The following is a 22,069-nucleotide window of genomic DNA, read 5'->3' as shown; positions in this document are numbered from 1 at the left end:
ATTGAATGTAGTAGCCTACCCCAGTCCGGAGTGGCGGCAATGCACCTGTAAGCTGGACGCCAGCCGCCAATCAAATCCAATGGAAGAAGAAGAGTCGGCTGGCGCAGGCGCAGTCAGCGCTTTAGAGGCGGATCTTTATTTGTTACTGCGGCAGCGGTCTGCTGAGTGGACGCGTGCAGCCTGGAACATTCCTTTACATTCATATCTTTACCGACGGTCGAAAATCATGCCGCGGGTTTATATCGGACGGCTGAGCTACCATGTGCGCGAGAAAGACATCCAGCGGTTTTTCAGCGGTTACGGGAAACTCATGGAAATCGATTTAAAAAATGGGTGAGTTGTCGGTTGATGGCTAACGGTTTAGCACTAACGTTAGTGTTCGACTCATGTAAACGACGGCAGTGCCCATACTAGAACGTTTCACGCTCTTAGGCAAATTTACATACATCTGCCGTCGCTTCATCTCGTTAAGTTGATGTAAGTCAACTTTGCTAGAAGGTTACAACTGCAAATTAAAGTTGTATTTTGATGTTGCCCGTGTGAAAAATATCGCATGGCCAACATGGCGTCTTTGTGTTTGTTAAGCGGGGAGCTAGCGGGCCCAGCTAACCCCCTCTGCAAGCTTCTAAGGGCGTATTAACAGCGTGTTGACGGGATATGTCCTTTTTTTTTAAAATTTAACTTATCCATATTCAAACTTTATTTTCGTTCTTTAGGTATGGATTCGTGGAGTTCGAAGATAATCGGGATGCCGATGACGCTGTATATGAGCTGAACGGGAAAGAACTGTGCGGGGAGCGGGTTATCGTCGAACATGCCCGGGGTCCGCGGCGTGACCGAGATGGCTACGGTGGGGGTTATTGGGGTGGTGGGCGCAGTAAGTGCAGTCTATTACAAGATGCCCTCTCGTCCCCTTCCCCTTGGGGTGAGGTGTCGATGCGGACTGCACAAACAGCTGTTTTGTAGCTTCTGTTTTATTTATTATTTGACCTATAAGCTGACTTTTTTTGCCAGGCACTCTGTAGCGTTCTATTGCCCAGCATATCTTGAACCCAGTGTTAAGATGTTTTGTAAACATATATTTATTATATCTCAGATTGCATGCAAACATTTTTATAGTTTGTGTAAGTGTTCCCTCTGAATTTTGTTCATTATTGGGAATGAACAAAAAAAACAAAACAATTTAGTGCCCTCAAGCAGTCTAGGCTTTATCATATTGTGAGCCATATCTTCAAAGGTGTGAATTTCCAAATTTGTTGTTTGCACCACAGAAGATAATTGCAAATAATCATAATCACCTCAAACTTAGCTAGTGTAGTATTGGCTTAATCATTATGATTAGGTTATCGTTTTCTTGTGAAATGTGTATTTTTAACTTTGGTATATATATTTTTATATTCAACATTAACAAAAGTCCTTGATGTTTCAATTTGAAAGAGTCCAGTTGCGGGCTGAGGCTGAGAGTCCATTGAGGCTAAAGATGACTGGCTAAGATGACTGCCTGTCCCGTTTGGCCTTGGCTTTCACCTTACAATGTGTGTGTGACCTTTGCCCCCCCCCTTGATCCTTGGCTGACCTAACCGGAAGCCATGATGACAGCAGCCTTTTGCCAATAGACCAGGGGCGATGGTGAGGATTGCCATTGGTTTCTATGTTGACAGCAAACATAAGTGGATCGGCTCTAGTAAAGAACTTACGATCAAAAGAAATCTAAGTGGAGAAACTGGTAAACAACAAACTTTCAGACTGACATTCAATCCAAAAAAAATGTGTTTCTCTACACTGTTCTTTCTCAATTTGATTGAACAGTGTCCTTGACCGCAACCTATGAGAATGCCTCCTTTCCATGTGTTACAGGGCTCAGGGGTCTTGAAAGAACATCACTGTCAATTTGTTTATACAGCTAAGGCATCAAACTCTGATGTACGCAAGTAAGACGGGCATTGTATTGCCAAAAACAGATGCAGTGGTGTTCTTTGCAGCAGAGATCAACTTCATAATGCTGAACATTACAGACTGTACAGATCCCATACAGTGGCTTACTTATCTGAAGCTTTGTGTTTGAAAATGGGATCACAGGGAGTCCTTGCATTATTGAGTTGAAATTTTACCTCCTTTGGCTTTTATCTGGCATGTCACTGCCTTGTGTTTATTTAATAACCAAGGTCAGTAGTTTTTTTGGGGGGGGGGTTTGTCTTGGCCACTTAAGTTGTTTCTAATTTTTTTTTTCATGTGCTGTTGTTTTAAAGGTAGTGGTTACAGTAGCCGAAGTCGCTCTGGCAGAGATAAGTATGGACCCCCAGTCCGTACTGAGTACCGTCTTATTGTGGAGAACCTGTCCAGCCGCTGTAGTTGGCAGGACCTGAAGGTACATGTTTCAATAAAGCCATTGTTTTTCCTTTGTTTTGTAAACTGTGCCAATGCCTTTAAGATGGTTACATTTATTGCATGTCCCTTCATATTTTCTGTGTTCACTAGGACTTCATGCGCCAGGCAGGTGAAGTGACCTATGCAGATGCCCACAAGGAACGCACCAATGAGGGAGTGATTGAGTTCCGTAGTCACTCGGACATGAAAAGGGCACTGGACAAGCTGGACGGTACCGACATCAATGGCCGGAAGATTCGTCTGGTGGAGGACCGGCCTCGCAGACGAAGATCCTACTCTGGCAGCCGCTCCAGGTTCGAACACTGCACCACTTTAACCTTTAGACTTGTTAAAGGGATAGTTCACCATTTTGGCAAATTTGTCCATTGCCATATTCCTTATAGTCATAGCAGTTGGTTAATTACCTTTAATTGCTGATGCATCACCACGCTATGAAATGACGTACAACAGGTAACATTACGACACATGAAGCAAATACCGTAAAATCGCACTTTTTTCCCCCTTTTTTTTCCATCTAAAAAGTTGGGTGCGAGTTATACACCGGTGCGACCTATAGACCAAGATAAATTTCAACCCCGTTTCCAGCGATCAGATTGCAATCAGATGACGCTTGACCACATGAAAGTACAATGATCCGATCGGCCAAACCACCTCCGGAGGTTGTCATGGACGTGTTGTGACCGGTGTAAACTGTGATGTGACCGGTGTAAACTGTGATGTGTCCTGTATCTGCATATGACTACGTGCCGCGGGTGATAATAAATTTTGCTGGACGATATATTGTCCCACAAATTATTGACGATAAACTATATTATTGACACTTTGACACATTATTTTTTTGAGAACAAATTAACCACTAATATAATAATATTTAATAATAATGCAAGTAGACCCTTTTAAATGCGATAAACTTTTTTTTTTTTTTTTAACCATTGTAATTGGAATGACAATAACTTATATAGCTACTATCCTAAATAAATAAAATAAACAGTGCAGTGCAGCTCTTCTGTCCAATAACGTTACACACCTCCACTTTTCATTCAAACAAACTAATGTGACTTCCACAGATGTAAGATTTCATCAATGAGACTAGCATTTATCTCCTATAAAGTATTAAACCAGCCGGCGGTAAACCTCTAAAAACCTGCTGATAAGTTTTCTTAGTCGTTTTCTCCCCCAATGACGGAGGTTGACCGGCCAGTGAGCTGCTGCAGACGGCTGCTGCCTGTGGGAAGCATGGATGTATTGGTGGGAAGCCCCGCTCCTCCTGCTCGCTGCTACCACATTAGCTCCAAAAACGTCGGAGGAAATCTCCTAACAGGCGATATGTGGATAAACTGACCACAGACTGGGGATCTAAACTGTGACTTTCTCGCATGAAAAAATATTAAAACTTTAAAAAGTGACGTGTTAACAGCGCGGCAGCAAAAATTACAGTAAAATAGCTTTCAGCTGCTTAGCTTTACAGCTAGCGCTGCCGGTTGCTGCCAAATGCATTCTGGGAAACAAAGATCCTGGATGACTGAAAAGAGGGTTCACTCCTTTCATTCTGCAAAACAAACGGCCCAGGTGCTGAGACCGATGCACAGAGTGAAGCCTCTTGTCATCCAGCCTGGTTGGAGGCAAGAGACCAGGAAAACAAATACATGCACATGGCGATTTTTAGAGGCCGGAAAAACTATCGAGTTCATTTTCATTTATCGTGCGATTAATTGATTTATTGATTATCGTCCCAGGCCTACTTAATGGTGAGCTCTTTTTTGGTCCTGACCCGTTTGCATCCCTGGCAGATTTAACAGGAGCAAAAGCTGTGCAAACCTGAGTAATCTGGACTCTAGTCTCATGTTAAAATTGACTGTAAATTCACCTTTTAAAGTTGGTTTTAAAAAAAAAATTCCCGGGGGAGCATGCCCCCGGGTCGGTATCTTGTCACCTATTTTACCCCGGATGAGGCTACGTTTATGCTGACCAAGCGTCTTTGGACATGTCTTTCCCAGACATGTCCACTAGGGATGTCCCGATCCGATATTGATATCGGATTTATGTCCGATATCAGCCAAAAAAACGAATATCGGATTATATCAGACTGCATCTAAAATCTCCAGACTAAAAAGCAGTCCATTATTCCGCTCCAGCACTTCTGTCCCATATGAATAGGTGACTCTCGTCAGAGACGTTCTAATATGAGGAGACAGACCACTCTGCCCGTTTTGAATGGGGAAAGCTGCGACACCAAAGATGGCGCATGTCCCGCCCCTTTTCACCAGCAGCCAATCACCTGCGTTGCCAGAGCTGAACTAGGCCAATCATGTTGTTGCACCAGCACATGCGCACAAGTAGATTTACGACAGACAAACCTACCTGGTGGCAACAACAACACGGCTTTAGCACCGTGTGTACTGTATGTGGTCAGGTTGAACATTTACTCTAAGGTTTTCGGAAAAGTGCAGAGCCACCGGCGACCGGGAGCGGCTCCTCATCCTGGAGGAAAGCTGTTACATTTACCCGCGGAGTTTTAGAGGTTTACTGCCGGCTTGTTAATTTGGCAGCCACATTGGTTGGTCTTAAAGAGGAACTAAACCCCTTTTTTCTGCTGAAAACAAATGTATTTGGGTATAAGGTAGTGTTGTCAGTTGATTCTGGTCCAACTTTTGACATTTTAGTCAAAATATTTCAATTTGGTGTATTTTGTAGTAAAAATGTAGAGTGACTGCCCTCTATGGGTTGAAACACGGCTATTACAATCGAATTTTTCTTTTGGCTGAGATGGAGGCAGATGACGTTTTGGAGGCAGCTTTCGTCACCGGCCACTAGCTCCCCGGCCAATCAGCACCGGCTGCTGCCTGCCGCTAACGGTTGCTAGGCACTCTAGCTGCTCTGCTGCAGCTAACGGCTGCTAACAGCTGCCTGAATGGGAATCGTTATTGCGGCCGGCGCTAACGAGCCGTTAACGAGCCGGCGGATCAGCTGTAGATGCTGTGTCACGGCTCTGGCGTCCTCTCCTAGTAGTGTCCACGCTACTAGTGCTGTTAGAGTAGCTCGTTAGCGCTAGCAGAAGTGTCGATGTGTGTTTATTACTTTTTTTTCTCTTTTGTGTGATTTCGCGGGTGTGAATGGGGCGCGGGGGGGGGGGTTGGGGATCGGAGAGTAGTCCTGGAGTCCCGCCCATAATCAAGGCATTTTTTGAATTTCAAGCTTAGAGCACGTCATCCAAAACTGAGGGGTTTAGTTCCCCTTTAATGAAAAGTGAAGCTTCAGGTGTGTGCTGCTGAACGAAAGAGCTACCTCAGGGCTACGTATACAGAATTCACCTCATTCACATCAATAAGTGTTTTACAATGAACCGATTAGTCCACCTTTTCTTTAATTTAATTTTTGAATGTATAGTTTTGTTCGTTTCATTTTTTAACCTAAACATTCAAACTGGGCCCCCTCCCTTGGGGCTAAGCATTAGCCTCCTGTCCATGATAGCAGCAGCAGTCCACTCCAAAAAAATAAAAAACACAGTCCGGATGAAGCACTGGAGCCGTGGACCGATAGACACCGTCACCATTAATAACGAGAGCCTCTATTGTTTTATTGTACCGAGTACGAGAGGCTTGTTGTGAGCTGAGAAGCTGCTGTTAGCGGCGGATGCTAACCGAAGCTAGCGGCGGATGCTAACCGCTAGTCGAAGTTAGCATCGAGCTAGCTCAGCACAACGAACGCCCCTCATACTTGATACCGGTCGAGGCTTTAGTTGTCAGTGATGGTCGGTAATCAGTCCGTGGCTCCAGCGGTTCACTCGGACTGTATTTATTTATTTTAACCGACTGCTGCTGCTGAGACGACATGCTAGCACTCGATAGCATCCAAGACAGCTAACGTTAGTGGGGATCGTGGGAGGGGGAGCAGACACAGTCACCACGCACAGAACTAGGAGCCCATAGGTGATGATTAAGACGGATTTCATGAAAGTCTAGCGTTTATTTTTGGGCAAAAATCTCCAGACTCATGCCGATATGTCTCCAGGTAGAGCAGGGCAGACCGGTGTAGGTATGCTCGGGCTGCTGCTAGATCACGGACTCAGCCGTTACAGCCGTACAGTGACGGCAGTGTCGTAAATCCACGCGCATGCGCAGTTGAGTACTCCCTGTGGAAAAATAGCGATTTAAACGTCATTCTGCGGTAAAGTTTATGTTTTTTTGGTTTTTATTTGTATCTCATTTCACTGGCTAGCACGTCTGTATGTTTTTTCCGTCCTGCTATCACGTTAAAGGGTGGATTTGACCACCCCTCCATTCAATTAGATAGGCGTCTGGTCTTCTTGGGCTTTTCGAAGCGTCGCCAATATGGCCGCCGAGTGGCCTGACTTGCCTAGAAGGGCTTTGCTCTCGTTCACACTCCAACACAGTAGGTGGCGGTAATGCACCTTAATGTTGGTGCGCCGCCTGCCAGGGAAGAAGAGCGCCCGGCTCCAGCATGCAGAGATCACATGATCACAACAACAGCGCGTGTGCGATTGTAGCAGGGAGAAGTAATGTCGGCCGCACGTAGGCTACACACACAGACACGGGTGCATGGACAGGGCGCGCTTGCCCGCTAATAAACGGTAAATGCGCTATATTGCTCTAAATGTACAGTTCAAATTAACTACCGACGGGGTCTGTGGTCAGATTCTTCTGGAGGAAGACCAGCTGGTCCACATGTTGTGCCGTGTTAACAGCGCTAAAGCCAGAATTAAATTAATGATGCTAATTTCTGTTAGCCCGTCTATGGCGTTTTTCATTATACGTTAGCATTAAGCTAGCGGGCTTTATGCTTAGTTGTTACACTGGCTGTGTGTTTTGAACGTTGTTTCAAACTATGTGGGTTTGATTGAACATCTCTGATGCTTAAACATTGCTGCTTAATATATTGCTTTACTCCTCTTTTTATTTTATGTATGCCATTTTTACTGTAGGGCAGGCTATAATCTTCAATTTGGAGTGACAAATAAAACCTGCAAGAAGATTTTGCCTTTTGTTTGACATTGATGTACATACAGTAATTCAATAACAGTTGTAAATAAGGTTTATTTTTTAATATTTTACAGTTCAAAAGTAAGCTCACTACTGTCTGTCCCATAGAAGAACATGACAGCAGCAGCCTGTCAGTCAGCAACAGGAGGACTCTCCTTTGTATTAGAATTTGAAAAATATAAATCCTTTTTTTTCACCAACCCTAATATCGGATCAATATCGGTATCGGGCCGATATTGAAGGCTGCAATATCGGTATCGTATCGGAAGTGAAAAAGTGGTATCGGGACATCCCTAATGTCCACATTTCACGTCCTGTCCGGGGGGGGATTCCGGGTTTTTTTTCTTTCTAAATGAAATCATGAACATGTCCGGCAGTGTTCATTGTTTTAATGGGACCACTGACCGGCACGGCCCGACTTCATTCTCGGTACTGGCCCATTGAGAAGTTACGCTAAATGTAGGAGCCCATTGATCCATGGTCATCTACTGTAGGAGCTCAGAGGAACAGACAAGAAGCGTACTGCTTCAGAGCAGTTACAGTAAAGTGAGAGAGAACCCCCCCCCCCTTGACAGGAAAGACAGGAAAGAAGCAGGTGTGAGGGAGGGAGAGAGATTTTTATTTTTTTTATCCCTGTGGTATCGAAAATGTTATCGAGTATTGAATATTTTCCCGAATATAGATATTGAGTTGAAAATTTTAGTATCGTGACAACCTTAGTGCCAGCTACTGTCCATCTGACAGTCTCTGGACAACTGCAGTGTCAGAAGGTCAGAATAGAGAAGTTGGTGCCACAGGAGCTAAAAGATGATGGAGACCAGTGTATGGATGGAGAAGGGACGGATTTGGAACACAGAGACATGCACAGAGAATGTGAGGCCAATCCCTGGCCATTATACCCCCCCCCACCCTCACCCAAAAGAAGTAACTAAGTAACTTTCACTCTGAGTACATTTTAAATGAGCTACTTTTTACTTTTACTTGAGTAGATTTTTACAGTTGATTTTTTAGTTGATTATTTTAGCATTCTTACCTCATCAACAGCCCACTCTACTACAGCCTCTTTAAACATGCCGATCTGTGTATTAGGTCACGTATTAATAACACGCTATACAAAGAAAAATATGGAGCTACCTAATTTGTTTTGGTGCTACTAAATGAAAAACTAGTTGGCACCAGTGCTACCTGTGAAAAAGTTAGTCTGGAGCCCTGGACTAATTAGCGAGACTCATTTGGGTCCGCCATAGTCTCTCACAGAAAATAATATTATGTTATGTTTTTTTAACAGCCTTTCACCATCTGTCATCTGTCAGTCAGCCCCTCCTCCTGCTGGACTCGGTCTCTCTCTAACGTGCAGACGCACACACGTGCGCTATATTGCACTAAATGTACAGTAGCCTATTCAAATTACCCCGCAATCTCTTTTTTCTTTTTTTTAAATTTAAAATAACAAGCGCTATAATGTAGTTGTTGTTTCCCAGTTTGAGACCCCCAAAATTAAACTGCAACTTATATTCCTGCGAACTACTACTAACTAACTAACTAACTAACTACTAACTACTGCGCTTTTTAAATCACTCCGCCTTCCATATCTGGAATGTAGTTCCGCCAAGGCATTTGCTTTGAAAACAAGTACTGTTATAATGTTTAAGTAGCCTAATGATTAAGTTTAAGTTCTGCGATTTCAGACTGTCTGTGAACGCATGGCCCTATGTGGTGATGAGGTGAGGTGAGGGGCAGGAGAGAGAGAGAGTGGTGTCTGTGTGAAATGAGAAGGGCAGACATGAGACAAGTGGACAGGTTCGTTGTTGTTTTGGTGTAGTTACGGCCGACAGTAACTGGTTTTGAGTAATAAAATGCATGTTTGAGAGTCGCTCGTCGTCCTTCTAACGTCCGGTCGGACGCTACATTAATTAATTAATTTAGCATATTTATATTTTTCCAAAATGATTTGGCGACCCCAAGAAATCATCTTGCGACCCCAACTGGGGTCGGGACCCCAAGGTTGAGAATGGCTGCTATAAACTACTGATAACAATTTCTCCCAAAAATTACAACTGGCCAAAGTAACAAAAAAAAGATGCAGTATTTTCTCACTCTTGCCTCACTCCCGAGTCCATGACAAGGAGGTAGACACCATCCTTTCGACTGTGTGTGTAGTAACAAGGGAGATCCGGGCAGAGCTGGCGCACCGCTAATTAAAGCTGACCTGTGTAGTTTATACATATAAAACAATGTCCGTTACATTGCAGCCACTGCCAAACGACTTATTAGGATGATCATTGAACGCATCTCCACCACACAAGAGTCCCTGGCTTACCCAGGAGCGCAATTGCCTCTGAGGAGCGACTTTCCCGTGCTGTCGCACAGGGAATTACGTTTGCATTACGCATGCAACGCAACACGTTCGGATTTGACGTAGAGTTTAGAGTGCTGGTAAACAGAAGAGAAGAAGAACATGTTATCTTATTTTTGTCTAGTCTGATATGCGCAGCCGGTGGAAGCACTGCGGATTCGTCCCGCCCGCCTCCCCCCCGACACGCACCGCAACTGGAGAGATCCGCCCGGTGAGCGCGTTCAGAGTCGACCACCGTACCCCCCCCTCTCGCTGACCACCGCGGTCCTGGACCGCACAGGTACCAGGAGACCAAGACCCCCTGTCATGACGGTCCTCCACCCTCTCTGATCCGCCGCAAGTTGCAAGAGCCCCGCGGAGCCCAGTCTCTCCCTCCTCTCCCACACTTCAGCACCTGTCCTGGGCTACAGCTTGGCTCGCTCCATCGTCCTTTATTTTTGAAGTATGCCTAGCTATAACTAATAATAATGCAACGTATAGCCTAACTATACACGCATATGAGTGATCAGAACAGTAAATTGTTTACACTACTTTTAAAAGGAGTAAAGTCATTTAAAATGAGGAGCGAGCCGAGCCGACACGGTGCAGTCTATGGGTGCAGCCCAGGACAGGTGCTGAAGTGCGGATGAGAGGAGTGGACAGACCGGGCAGGAGCAACCAGCCCAGAGGCGTCTCGTCAGTCCTCGGCCGTCTTCAATGTCTCGAGACACCCTTTTCAATCCGTTTAAGGTTATTTGTTTGTGTTTAGGGAGGCTATATTTGCTTAGAATATTTTTTGGCAACCAGAAAAAAAATGTTTGACCCGGCGTGGCGGCGCCATCACACTCACTCGCAAAAAAAAAAAGACAAGAAAAAAGGAAAGAAAAAACGCACTTACACACATTTTGGAGGAGGGAAGCGCGTCACAGCATCATTTTTATTAAATCATAGTTTTCTCTAAATTAAGACAGTGTGCGGGACTATTTTTCACCCAGCCCCCCCAAAATGTAGGCCTATGTATAAAAATATGAAAATAAATTGCGTGTAGGCCTAGATATCGTTTATATAAATGCCAAGCTGAATGACCACAACTTTTTTTTCTCTTCCTACTTCGCCAGTCACCTGGTTGCCTGGTTACCTGCACTTACCGTTCGGAGAGGGAGGGAGGGAAGGGGGGGGGTTCCAACGTCAACGAACGGCGCAGACTGACTGTTGCAATAGCCTACTCGAAAAAAAAACACGGCTGATGGCTCGTAATGAGCAAAACTCCACAGGGCAGCTTTAACTTAGCTCAAACACTGGAAGTGTATAGGTAGTGTTAGCCTGCCTCCTACCGGAGCCGAAATCAGCAGTCAGAAGCTGATTACATTTTAGCTCTAAACTCTGTAAATATATCACTTTATCGACATTTCAAACATTTTTAGGCGAGAAAGTAGCCGTTTAGATCAGCAGTGTGTCGTTAATTTGTCTAAATACCAGCTGTTTACAATTTTGTTAGGATGAATTCGGTGCTACTCAAGCTAGCCGTTGTGACCAACGCACTTCCGGTTACTTTCACAAAATAAAACACCCGTTGCCCTTTACATACAGAAAACCATGACGATAGAATTTGTGCTTTTACTTTGAAATAGGAAGCTAACCTACCCTCGATGTAGCTAGCTTGAACCAAAATAAAGCGTCTTGGCTTGAACCCTCCGTTTTGACCGATCTCGTCCCGTTACCAGCTTTTGAGAGTTTTGTCAGCTCTGAGACAAAGAGCTGCCCGCCGGTTTCCGTTTAGAGTTGCTGAAGAGTTTCGCTGATGAGTTTAGGTGGAGGCAGGCTAACACTACCTATGCACTTCCAGCGTTTGAGCTAAGCTAATTAGCGGTGCGCCAGCTCTGCCCGTATCTCCCTTGTTACTGCACGCAATGTTGAAGGGATGGTGTCTATCTGCTTGTCATGGATTTGAGAGTGAGGAAAGACACGGGAAAAAAAATGTTTGCATATCCCTTTAAAGGTTGGGTCTGGAGTTTTGTGTCCAAAAATAAACATTAGTCTTATAAATGAAATCTGTCTTAATCATCACCTATGGGCTTCTAGTCCTGTATGGTGGTGTCTGTGTCTGCAGCGCCCCCTCCACCTGCCTGTATTTTGGTCTTTTGCTCTGTTTTGTTGTGCACGTGGACGTTTCTGGGTGGAGAGCGAGAGAGTCTGTGTTTTCTCTCCAGCCAATGACTGAGCTCAGGTGAAGCTACATGCAGCATAGTAGGAGGGCTCAGGGCTGCTAGCCGCACTAGCTGTCTGATGCTGCTGAGTCTCTCTCTCTCAGCAGCAGCAGTCAGGACTGCAAAGAAAAAGAAATACAGTCTGAGTGAAGCACTGGAGCTGTGAACCGGTTCCCAACCGTCACGACAACCAAAGCCTCGACTGGTAACAAGTATGAGGAGCGTTGTAGTGAGCTAGCTCGATGCTAACTTTGGCTAGCAGTAGCAGTAAGCTTCCGCCGCTAACACCGTCTTCCCAGCTCACCACAACGGCACGTGGACGGTGTTGGTGATGGTCGGCTATCGGCCCACAGCTCCAGCGTTTCACTTAGACTTTCCTTTATGGTCCTGACAACTGCTGCTGTCTGGGGCAGGAGGCTACACAGTTGAGCCTGAGAGGAGGGGCAGAGTTTCAATGTTTTGTTTACAAACTGCAACGAACAAAACTCCAGACCTTACCTTTAAACCGACCACAAATGTTTTAATTAGGAAGAGTTCAGATTAATATCGATGGAAATTTCAATTTCAATCTTGCATCAGTAGTGACTGTTAACTGATTTACTGATGCGTTACAGTTCTAAGATTTTCTATTAAAATAAAGTCAATAATGAAATTTTTTGTGTTCTCTTTTTATTTGGAAAAGTATTGAAAAACATGCTGGTACCGGTACCAAAATGTTGGTATCGTGACAACACTAGTGGTACCGTTGCCTCCATTGTGTTCGCTGAGCAGCTTGCGTCTCTTCCCCATGGATTTCGGGTCCATGGCACTGGTCCGACCTCCCATTAGTTCGACCTCCCATTGGTTCGAACTCCCATTGGTCCGACAATCGGAGTAATGAGAGTTCGAACTAATGGGAGGTCCTCATTAGTTCGAACTGGACTAGTTATTAGTCAAACTCTCCATTCTTACCGTTCACTATGCATTTATATAATTATTCATATAGGCTCCACCTGTCAATAAGACACACGTGGAAGAAGAGGTGCAGTTTATTGTGTTTCACCAACGAGGAGCTGTCATTACGCACGACTTTTACGCACTGCTGCGCGCTCATTAGTGTCCGTAATTAAACCTTGACACTCATATCAAATCAAACTTACATTACAGACAGGTGGATTGGGTTCTCTGTCTCTTTCTCCCACTCCGAACAGACAGACGGACGCAATCAGAAAGGAAACAGAGGCTGCGCATTGATCCTTTTTTCCTTTCTGGGATCAAACGGATCATGTGCAAAACAAGCACTTCATATCAATAACATATAAGGCTCATTATGCTTCCAGCCTGTCTAGCCTCTACCTGGTGTTTTTACTAAACTTAACCAACTCCTTTCTTCATTGCCTGAACCTAACCGCAGTCTGCTGTCAGCAGCAGAGGCGGCTGCAGCAGGCTCGCGCCCGTGAAGTGAGCTCAAGCCGGCCAGGTTCAGCCGTGCTTGGGGGGGAGAGAAAAAAAAGTGTATTTCTTTTACTCTGTACTCTGAGAGGGGGGGCTTTGATTATCAGTTTACACATCTTGATCAGCATTTATGATGGTTGTGTGCGATCTGACATGATCTGGCTCTCTGACTGAATATGGTGATATTCTGGGCCGCGCGTGTATGTGTGTGATGTGCGTAGAGAGAGAGAGAAAGCTGCATGCTCCTATCAATGGAAGAGCTTGTCACAAAGTAGCGATGACAGTTCGAACTAACGGGACCGACTTGTGGTTGATTTTGTCGTAGTAACGGGAGGTCGAACCAATGGGAGGTCAGACCAATGGGCAGTTCCCTGGATTTCAATACAACATGCACCGACAATTACATAGGACTGGGCGATAAATCGATTTTATTGATTAATTCGAATTTGTACTTTACATCGATTTGTTTTAATGAAAATTGATTTTCTCTTCAACATCCACCACCAACGCTCCCTGCTGGGTTCTCGTAGTTCAGAGTGCGCGCACTAGAGATGCGCGGATAGGCAATTATTTCATCCGCAACCGCATCACAAAAGTCGTCATCCACCCACCATCTGCCCGTTGTTGTATATCTAATATGGACGATGCAAGGCATGTATATATTTTTCCTAACTGGTTCAACCGCCACCCGCCCGAATCTAATTAAAATATATTTTTTCGTCATGTCATCTATGTTGAGCAGGTAATCTTTGGTTTTATTGTAGAAGTTGTGACTGTGATTCCGACATTTTACTCCTCATTCAAAGCTGTGTTTGGTTTGTGCTGGCAGGCTTGTTGCTCTGCTCTGCTGAAGGGGGGTGTGTCGTTAGGAGGCTTCCCACATGTCTATGGGGATCATGGCAATGGGCAAATTTGCCAAAATGTTGAACTCTCCCTTTAAAGGTTAAACCACTGAATGTAAATCGACAACACAGGAATTGGGCAAGAATTGGCTTTTGGTATATTTTCAAAGTTTGTGCTGTAATCTTCAGATCTCGCAGTCACCGCCGCTCCCGCAGCAGGAGCCGCAGAAGCCACAGGAGCAGGAGCTCCCGAAGTCGCTCCAGATCCCACTCCAGGTGAGTGTGCATAATTCATTGGATTTCACAATAAAATGCAGATTGGAGATTTAGTTAAAATATAGTAGGAAGGTTAAGCCCAAAAATAGGCCTTTGTCTTCAAGTCATGATGCAATTCCATTTAGAATGTCCACTATAAACTCAGGTAGTTCCCCTAATGCCTGCTCCTGGATGTTATCTACAGCTTCTGAGACAACATGGAGCTGCTTTTGTGACAGGAAATTGGGTTTTATTAATGTAAAAACATTCAGGGGTACAAACTTGTCACCTTTCGGCGAAATTCGCCGTTTTGGATCCCAAATTGGTCATTTGTGTGATTCGTGTAAATCCGCAATAAAAAAAAAAAAATTGAGAGGCGGGGGAGGGGGGGTCCGGCGAGGCGAGGCGAGGCAAGCCGAGCCGAGCCAATGCACCTGTCTCTTTAGGCGAGTGCACCTTATCTGGATGACAACGAGTGGTGGCAGCGCTCCTCTTCTGTCCAGCAATACACACCTGAAGCTTCACTTTTAATACAGACTAACTAACGCGACTTTTTGAGCATGGCGAGTGAAAGAATTGGAGCTAGAAGACGCGCCAGCAGTGTTGTATAGGTGCCGTATGGGAACGCGTGTGTGTGATGATCGCGGCCAATTAGCGATTAGCGCGTTTAGCTTTTATTAGCTCCAGTGTCTCCCTCTTCTCTGGTGGAGGGTCTGGCGAGCGAGACTAGCTCCAGAGCGACCTGTTCAGCAGCAGCAGGAGGAGGAGGAGGTTGACTGACTGTGGCAGGACACCTCTGCCTCTGTTTCACTTTATGTTGCTGCTAAATAATGTGGTTGTAAAAGTAGTAGGCTAAAGTTAAATTATTTTGTGTGCACTAATTAAAGGGGCAGAGCTTTAAGAGACATTTTAGCTTTTATATTTTATAAGATATAATTTTTGTAAGAACCACAATTAATAAATATAGGTTATATATTTCAGTGAATATCTATTTGTTCTTAGCATTTGTTAGATAACTTTATTTGCCCAATAAATTAAAACATGTTGGAACATGTTGGAACTATCAATGTTTCCTCTCTTGCAGCCAGAATCTCACCTACTTTTAACCTCAGACTGTCACAATGATGTATCAGATGTCAGACTGCCTCATTCTTTAAGTTTTAACCTGAATATACGAGACATGATTGATTTTCCCAACGATCAAAGTAAACCGAACCGAACCGAAAACCATGACCACAAAACCGTGAACTGAACCATTTGCTTGAACATCTTTTAAATATTGCCGCTATGTAGCCTATGCATTTTTAAGCTTCATGTGTGTTACTGGACAGAAAGAGCAGCGCTACCTCGGAGCATAGCCTACGTACAGAAAACACATTTACATCAATAAATAAATGTTTCACAATGAACCAATCAGTCTGTATTAAATTTTATTTAGTTTGAAGGCAAGGTTTGCAAGGTTCATCTGATGGACATCAAGGGACAGATTCTCCAAGTTTTGCACAGCTTTTGCTCATGCTAAACCTGCATAGGCTGAAGACCCCCTTCACATGTTTCAAAACCAAACACAGAGAGACAGATTGTGCAGGTTTAACAGGAGCAAAAGCTGTGCAAACCTGAGTAAATCTGGACCCTAGTCTCATGCTAAAATTGACTGTAAATTCACCTTTAAAGTTGGTTTTTTTTTTAAATTTCCCCGGGGGAGCATGCCCCCGGACCCCCCTAGGGGGTCGGTATCTTGTCACCTTTTTTACCCCTGATGAGTTTGCACCCCTGAACATTAATTCAACTATACTGATACTGATTTGTTGAACATCAGTCGGAGTTCAACAAATATAGCCTACAAGTAGTTAAATAATAACATGTAAGGGCTCTCAGCTCGGGTCAGTAAAATGTTTTTCTAACAGGCTGACAGTGACAAGCCTATCACAGCTCGGGTCAGTAAAATGTTTTTCTAACAGGCTGACAGTGACAAGCCTATCACGTGAAACTGAGGCGAACTCATTCATGGTTGTCTCTGATTATACTGATAACAGCCTACCTCCAATGTAGACGCGCGACATGCACGCTCGTTACCCAAAGCAGCGCGTACAAAAAAACACGCCGCCGTTGCCACCCTACCACCGGGCTTAACGAGTTTTCTAGGGGAAACCCTGTATTGTGTTGGTCAAAATATAGGCGTACCTCGAACTAGTTGCTGCTTGATTTTAAAAAGTTGATTTTACATGTATGACCCATTCTTGGTCATATTAAAAGTCAAAGGAAAAAAGTTTTTACTGTTCTCAAATGTAAAAATAGGTCACATTTGACCCTCAAAATTATTTAAGGCTAATATAACCTGCTACTGAAAAACATTTTTCATTGTGCTCCTAAAGTAAACTAACAAATGTTAGTGTAGGCGCTCTACACTAACATTTGTTAACTCTTTCGCGACCATACTAATTGGTCATCACATCTCCCTCCGGACCGCATGTTTTTTGGTTATTTGTATACCTTTTCTCACATGGAAGCTAACTCTGTACATCACCTAGAAACAAATGGTTTTCACGTGGTTGAAGAGTGACTTTCCAACGTGCTCCTCGAAAAAACAGCGAGTTTTTCCGCCGTTTCGTTAGTGAGTACGAAGGAGAAGAAGAGAGCTCAGTTTCTCCAAAAACGGAGCTCCCGCTCTAGTTTCAGAGAAAAATGCACTTTTGTGTCAAGTGGCAATCGGCTCATTTTACCGGTACTCTGCAGTGTGGCATGTCTCCCAAATCATTTCTACGGCTAAATAAGTATTTTTGTAGGCAAATCTTGGGGGTGTGGCGGCGTGGGGTGCAGCGGTGCGGGTCTCTGGTTGCAGCGGAGCAGCTCCGTGACACTCCTGTGTGACTGGCCGCCGGTGAGTGCTTCGGGGCGGGGGCGGCGGCTCACAGCACCCGCTGCACAGCCCCGCTCCGCTGCACGGTGAAAACAGCAGAGATAACGTGCTTTCAGGTCTGAAACTCCAAACCAGAAACATTTGTAACAGCACCGGAAAAAGTCACTAGATTTGTCGCTAGTTGCTTTTGACAAAAAAAAAAAGTCTCCAAGAGGGTTTGGAAAGTCGCTAGATTTAGCGAGAAAGTCGCCAAGTTGGCAACACGGCGTAGCCGACAGCCGTACAGCACGCTGCACACTGTCACCAGAGCAGCATTCAAGGAGACCGATTACTCAAACAAAACCAAGATCACACGGTTTATAAAAACCATTATGTTTTGATTTGACGAGTTAAAGCAGAAGTAAGCGGAATGTTTGTGTTAATATAAGTCTTAAATAGTTATATCTTGGTTTGGTCTGAAACACGGGTCTGTCAGTCACTCTGCTCTGCTGTAAGCCGAGGAGAAAACTTTCCTTGTATCCTACAACCTTTATCCAATGAGGAGAGAGAACGGCATAAAGGGGCGGTCCTCTCTGTGTGTGCAGCCAAGGTATGCGCATGAATGTGGTGACGTAGGGACGAGGGCAGGGACTGCCAACTCCATCGGCTGACAAGAAGTTAGCCAAAACCACCGGATCGTTTACTCGCCAATGGTCGCGAAAGAGTTAATAAGCAAAGTTCAGCTTTTTATACTAAGGAAAGTTTAGGTTCGCTGCTCCCACATAAAGCATATGATTAGGACTGCCTTCTTTCACCTGCGCAGTATAGCTGGCTAAGATCCTCCTGTCAGAGTAATGCTGAGAAACTGGTACGGCCACCGTACCCCTTTAAATCGGCGATTGACGATATATTCGGCAGTTATGACACGTGTGCGGAGAGCAGGTGTGTATGTAGATAAATAATTTCAACAGAATAATTATATTTTATTGCCTAAAACGTTTTATTTGAACGGAATGTGCACATATCAAATCGAAAATTATGAAAGTATGAAATTAAAAGGCATGGTAAAGTTATGTGTGGACTGTGCACATATGCTGACCACTGAGCCAGCTGCGCAGAGGGCAGAGGCCTGTACCACGAAGCGAGCTCAGCCTACCCGGGGTTCCTCTCAGCCTATCCAGCTGAACCTATCCACAACACTGTCACTCCGGATCAGCGGGAACCACAACGCTGGTTATCAACTCGGTAACTCAACCCCGGCTTGTCTTATTGTGAATCGGTGAACGCGCACATATAAAGGGCGGAGTCAAGGCAGCAGATCAATCACAACCAGAGCACCGACGCGTCAGAGAGAAGCGAGGTGAGCGCAGCGCATACCTCATTTCTCCTGTGAGGAAGAAAAAAAGAAAGAAAAAGAAGCCCGGCCGTGGTCCGACCTGACACGAGTTATTAAATGTTTACGTTTATTTAGAAGAAGTTTAATTGGTGCTGATTAAACTTGTAAATGAATGCTGCTCTGGATCCAAACAACAGAACCATTTTATTATATTAGACTATATATTTTCCATCTTTGGTGAGCATAAGGTTTGTTCTAAATTAAATAAAAGCCTGACCCATAGACACGTGTCCGTTCGGCACACACACACCCTCAAAAAAAAAAAAAAAAAACTATTGGCAGAAGTCCGGGCCATGAGAACCGGCAGCCTACCTTTCGTATGGATAATCAGCTTGATCTAACGGATTTGATCTGTCCCGGAAAATCCGTTGTTGTGATAGACACATGTGTTTTCATAACGCAACTCTGTCCGGAGCTTCGCTACTTTTATTTCGTATCCTTGGTAACAGTAACCCCCGGTACAAGGATTTCAAAATAAGGGCACACTGAATTATTTTTAGAAGAGCGTTATGTTTTATGATATTCAGACTCGTCGGAAATCAGTGTGAATAACATACATATTACATATAGCTGCCAGATCCAATTTACGCACGCTTTGAATTATGCTCCATGTAAATTAGAGTTGAATTCTGTGGAGGCAGACCATTAATTTGGCGAAATAAAATGCAAAAAAAATCACCCAATCGCCAAAAATTAAATCAACCGTGACGGACTCAGCCGGTGGTCGATTGGCGATACATTCGTCCTATCGCCCAAGCCTAGTTTGACACTGTATTAGTTATTTTAGCTACTCAAGTATGGTCGTGGCCATTTTTAAAAAAACTTGTTTATTTCGGATATACAAAGTGTGATCTCACTTGTGTCTTAGGATAGATTTATGTGTAGGACCCTAAGGTACTTCCATGCCAAAGGGGAGCTTTGCATCATGACTTGAAGTCAAAAGGAAAACCAAGAAATCCCATGAGCCTCCGTAGCGTAGCTCTGAGCAGCTCACGGCTGCATGCCACCGTTCTAAAAACAGTTTGCACCGACAAATAAAGATAACAAACCTACTGCTATGGCTATACCGTTTATGGCAATGGGCCAATTTCCCAAAATGTTGAACTATCCCTTTAACCTCCCTATATTCTATACTATATACTGGCATTCACTTCTAAGAGTGCTGGAAGCTGTAAATTCTTGTGGCTGTAATTGATTTAACATTTTATTCCCTACAGATCTCGTTCCCATAGCAACAAGCGATGTCATCATTCCCGCTCCAGATCTGGAAGGAAGTCTCGTTCCAAGTCGGGAGAAAGAAAATCTCATTCTCGCAATCACAGGTCACGCTCTCGGTCCCGTAAATCCAAATCTCATTCAGGCTCCCACAAGTCCAGATCACGTTCTGCAGACCGAAAATCCAAGTCACGTTCAAAGAGCCGCTCTAAGGTAAAGTCGGAGCGGGATTCTCGCAGTCGGTCCAAGGAGATGTCTGGTGACAAGAAGTCCCACAGTCGCTCTGTTTCCCCAGTAGAGAATGGGAAGGAGGAGCGTCCTGCCAAGTCTCCTTCCCACTCTCCATGTGAGGATAACTTCCGATCAAAGTCAAGGGAGAAACATTCAGCTTCTCGTTCAAAGTCCCGCTCAAGATCTGGCTCACGATCTAGATCAGCATCTCAGGAATAGTGGAAAAGCAGAAGGATGTTTCTCTCTTTGTTCAGTTTGAGCCCTATGCTGTACATAATGAGCATAATGAGTGTAATACTGGCTTACGCTGCCTGATTTGTCTACTTTTCTCCTTCATGTGTGCATTTGTCTTTGACATGTTTTAGATGCAGTTGTATTTGAAGATGCACCACAGTGGCAGGGCTTTTTTTTTTCTTTTATCACAGTCACCAAATCTGCTCAAAGAGCCAACTTGTTATTCTGATCTATTAAAATGAGAAGCTGTAGCTTGGTGTAAACTGTCTTTTTTTTATGAGATTTTAAGCACCTCAGTTTGCAGATGTTCGGTTGATTCAATTTACCACCACAGATGTCAGTATCATCCATCAGTCATTGTTTCATACAGCTGTTTCTAGTCATTCAAACTGTATGATTGTGGGAGAAAAGTAGTGTATGGCTGCAGTATTAGAGCGTTTTTCCTTCTTTTTTTTTGTTGCCCTGCAGTCTCAATACTTGCTTTTCAAGGAGTCATCAATCTTGGTGTTGTCTAGCAGACCAATGAAATGCACAGGATTCACAAAGTTGCACTGCAGGACTACATATTTACAAGAAAATAAGGGTTTGTATTTCATATTTGAACAACTTGCGTTATAGGTGGACTACCATAATCCCTTTTAACCCCTTGTACATAGACCTTATGATCAGCATTTGAAACTGATTTTTTGCTGTTTTTGTACAACATTGAGCAGGTTGTCTGTGTAAGACCCCTTTCCCTCTTGGCTAAATTTAGTTTGGCTATACCTTCAAGGCCTCAAATGTAATGTTTTTGTTTTTTGTTGAAAACCAGCAGCCTTGAGACTTCTGTTTGTTTGACTTAAGGGTTTTGTCAAGCAATTGCTTATTTAAAGTATAAGGCTAGTATTGGCATTTTTACTCCCACTCTTCATCTAGTGGAACAGATTTGTATGTTAACTCCATGCCAATGGGATCTTACAGAAAATGTCTTTTTAATTTTATGTTCAATTAAAGAAATTAATTTTAAAAAAAATTATGATAATCGGTGTCTCATGTTTTGTGTCGGGATTGCGAAAGCCCTGTCTGCAGTGCCGACATGACCTACATCCTGCTAATTATATAATAAATGCTTTTTCATCAAGGGTTCAGTACTATACTATGGGGGGGAATGAAGCAGCTCTGGTTGACGGCTTTACGCACAAGCCCGCTGTTAATGTCTGAAGGGAAGAGGAGGGAGCGGCTGTTGATGAGCAGCCGTCAGTGGAAACGGCAGTGTGCTAGTTCTGTCTTCACGTCGACCATAACTGGAAGTGGAGGGGTTGCACTGAAGTCTTCGTCGTTGTATTCTGGTCAGCCAGCGGTGACTGTCTACGCATGCGCAGTATGACCCCCGGAGCCGCAGGAGATCAGAGCTGGTAAGCCAAAATTCAGTTCTCAATTGATCTACAACCACGGATTTATTTCACATTTATCATTTTCTTTCAATTGCGACAGATACGTTGCATCATTTAACCACAAGTGGTTTAAAGGGACAACTATCAAGTATGTTTCTTTTCTGCGGTAAAGCGTTTTGGCGTTGATGTAATCAACCATGAAGCTTTTCATCTTGAAATTTGTGATAATGGAACGTGTTCAATCAATCTAGTCGAGTTAAATAATTGGAAATAATAAGAGAAAGCGCGCCGACATGAATTAAATATTCTAACATGACAAA

General features: G+C 44.1%; 2 protein-coding genes across 3 annotated transcripts in view; both read left to right on the top strand.

Annotated features, from left to right (window-relative positions):
* The first annotated feature begins 109 nt into the window (after positions 1-109).
* On the top strand, positions 110-20,627 carry LOC146983888 (uncharacterized). Of its 2 annotated transcripts, none has more exons than XM_085780681.1 (6): positions 110-333; positions 717-850; positions 2,250-2,368; positions 2,479-2,681; positions 14,396-14,482; positions 19,914-20,627. In XM_085780681.1, exons 1-6 carry the CDS (start codon positions 227-229, stop codon positions 20,359-20,361), a joined length of 1,098 nt encoding a protein of 365 aa, XP_085636807.1. In that variant the 5' UTR covers positions 110-226; the 3' UTR covers positions 20,362-20,627. The 2 variants fall into 2 exon arrangements, with proteins under 2 accessions (XP_085636807.1, XP_085636806.1); XM_085780680.1 differs by having other exon boundaries at positions 115-333; positions 717-877.
* Positions 20,628-21,589: 962 nt separating this feature from the next.
* Positions 21,590-22,069, top strand: part of l3mbtl1 (L3MBTL histone methyl-lysine binding protein 1) — a 38,704-nt gene continuing 38,224 nt past the window's right edge. Inside the window, exon 1 of the mRNA XM_085780679.1 lies at positions 21,590-21,770. The gene's annotated coding sequence lies outside the window, so the exon portion shown is untranslated. The remainder of the gene's footprint in view (positions 21,771-22,069) is intronic.

The sequence above is a fragment of the Trachurus japonicus genome, chromosome 7 (assembly GCF_045865225.1).
Source record: "Trachurus japonicus isolate A0001 chromosome 7, Traja_1.0".
In the NCBI taxonomy this organism is placed as follows: Eukaryota; Metazoa; Chordata; class Actinopteri; order Carangiformes; family Carangidae; genus Trachurus; species Trachurus japonicus.
This window is presented reverse-complemented; position numbering and strand designations above follow the sequence as displayed.

Coding starts and splice junctions, on each gene's coding strand:
- LOC146983888 (XM_085780680.1), top strand. CDS start 227: ATGCCGCGGGTTTATATCGGACGGCTGAGCTACCATGTGCGCGAGAAA. Junction 334..716: donor GAAATCGATTTAAAAAATGG/GTGAGTTGTCGG, acceptor TTCGTTCTTTAG/GTATGGATTCGTGGAGTTCG. Junction 14,483..19,913: donor CGCTCCAGATCCCACTCCAG/GTGAGTGTGCAT, acceptor TATTCCCTACAG/ATCTCGTTCCCATAGCAACA.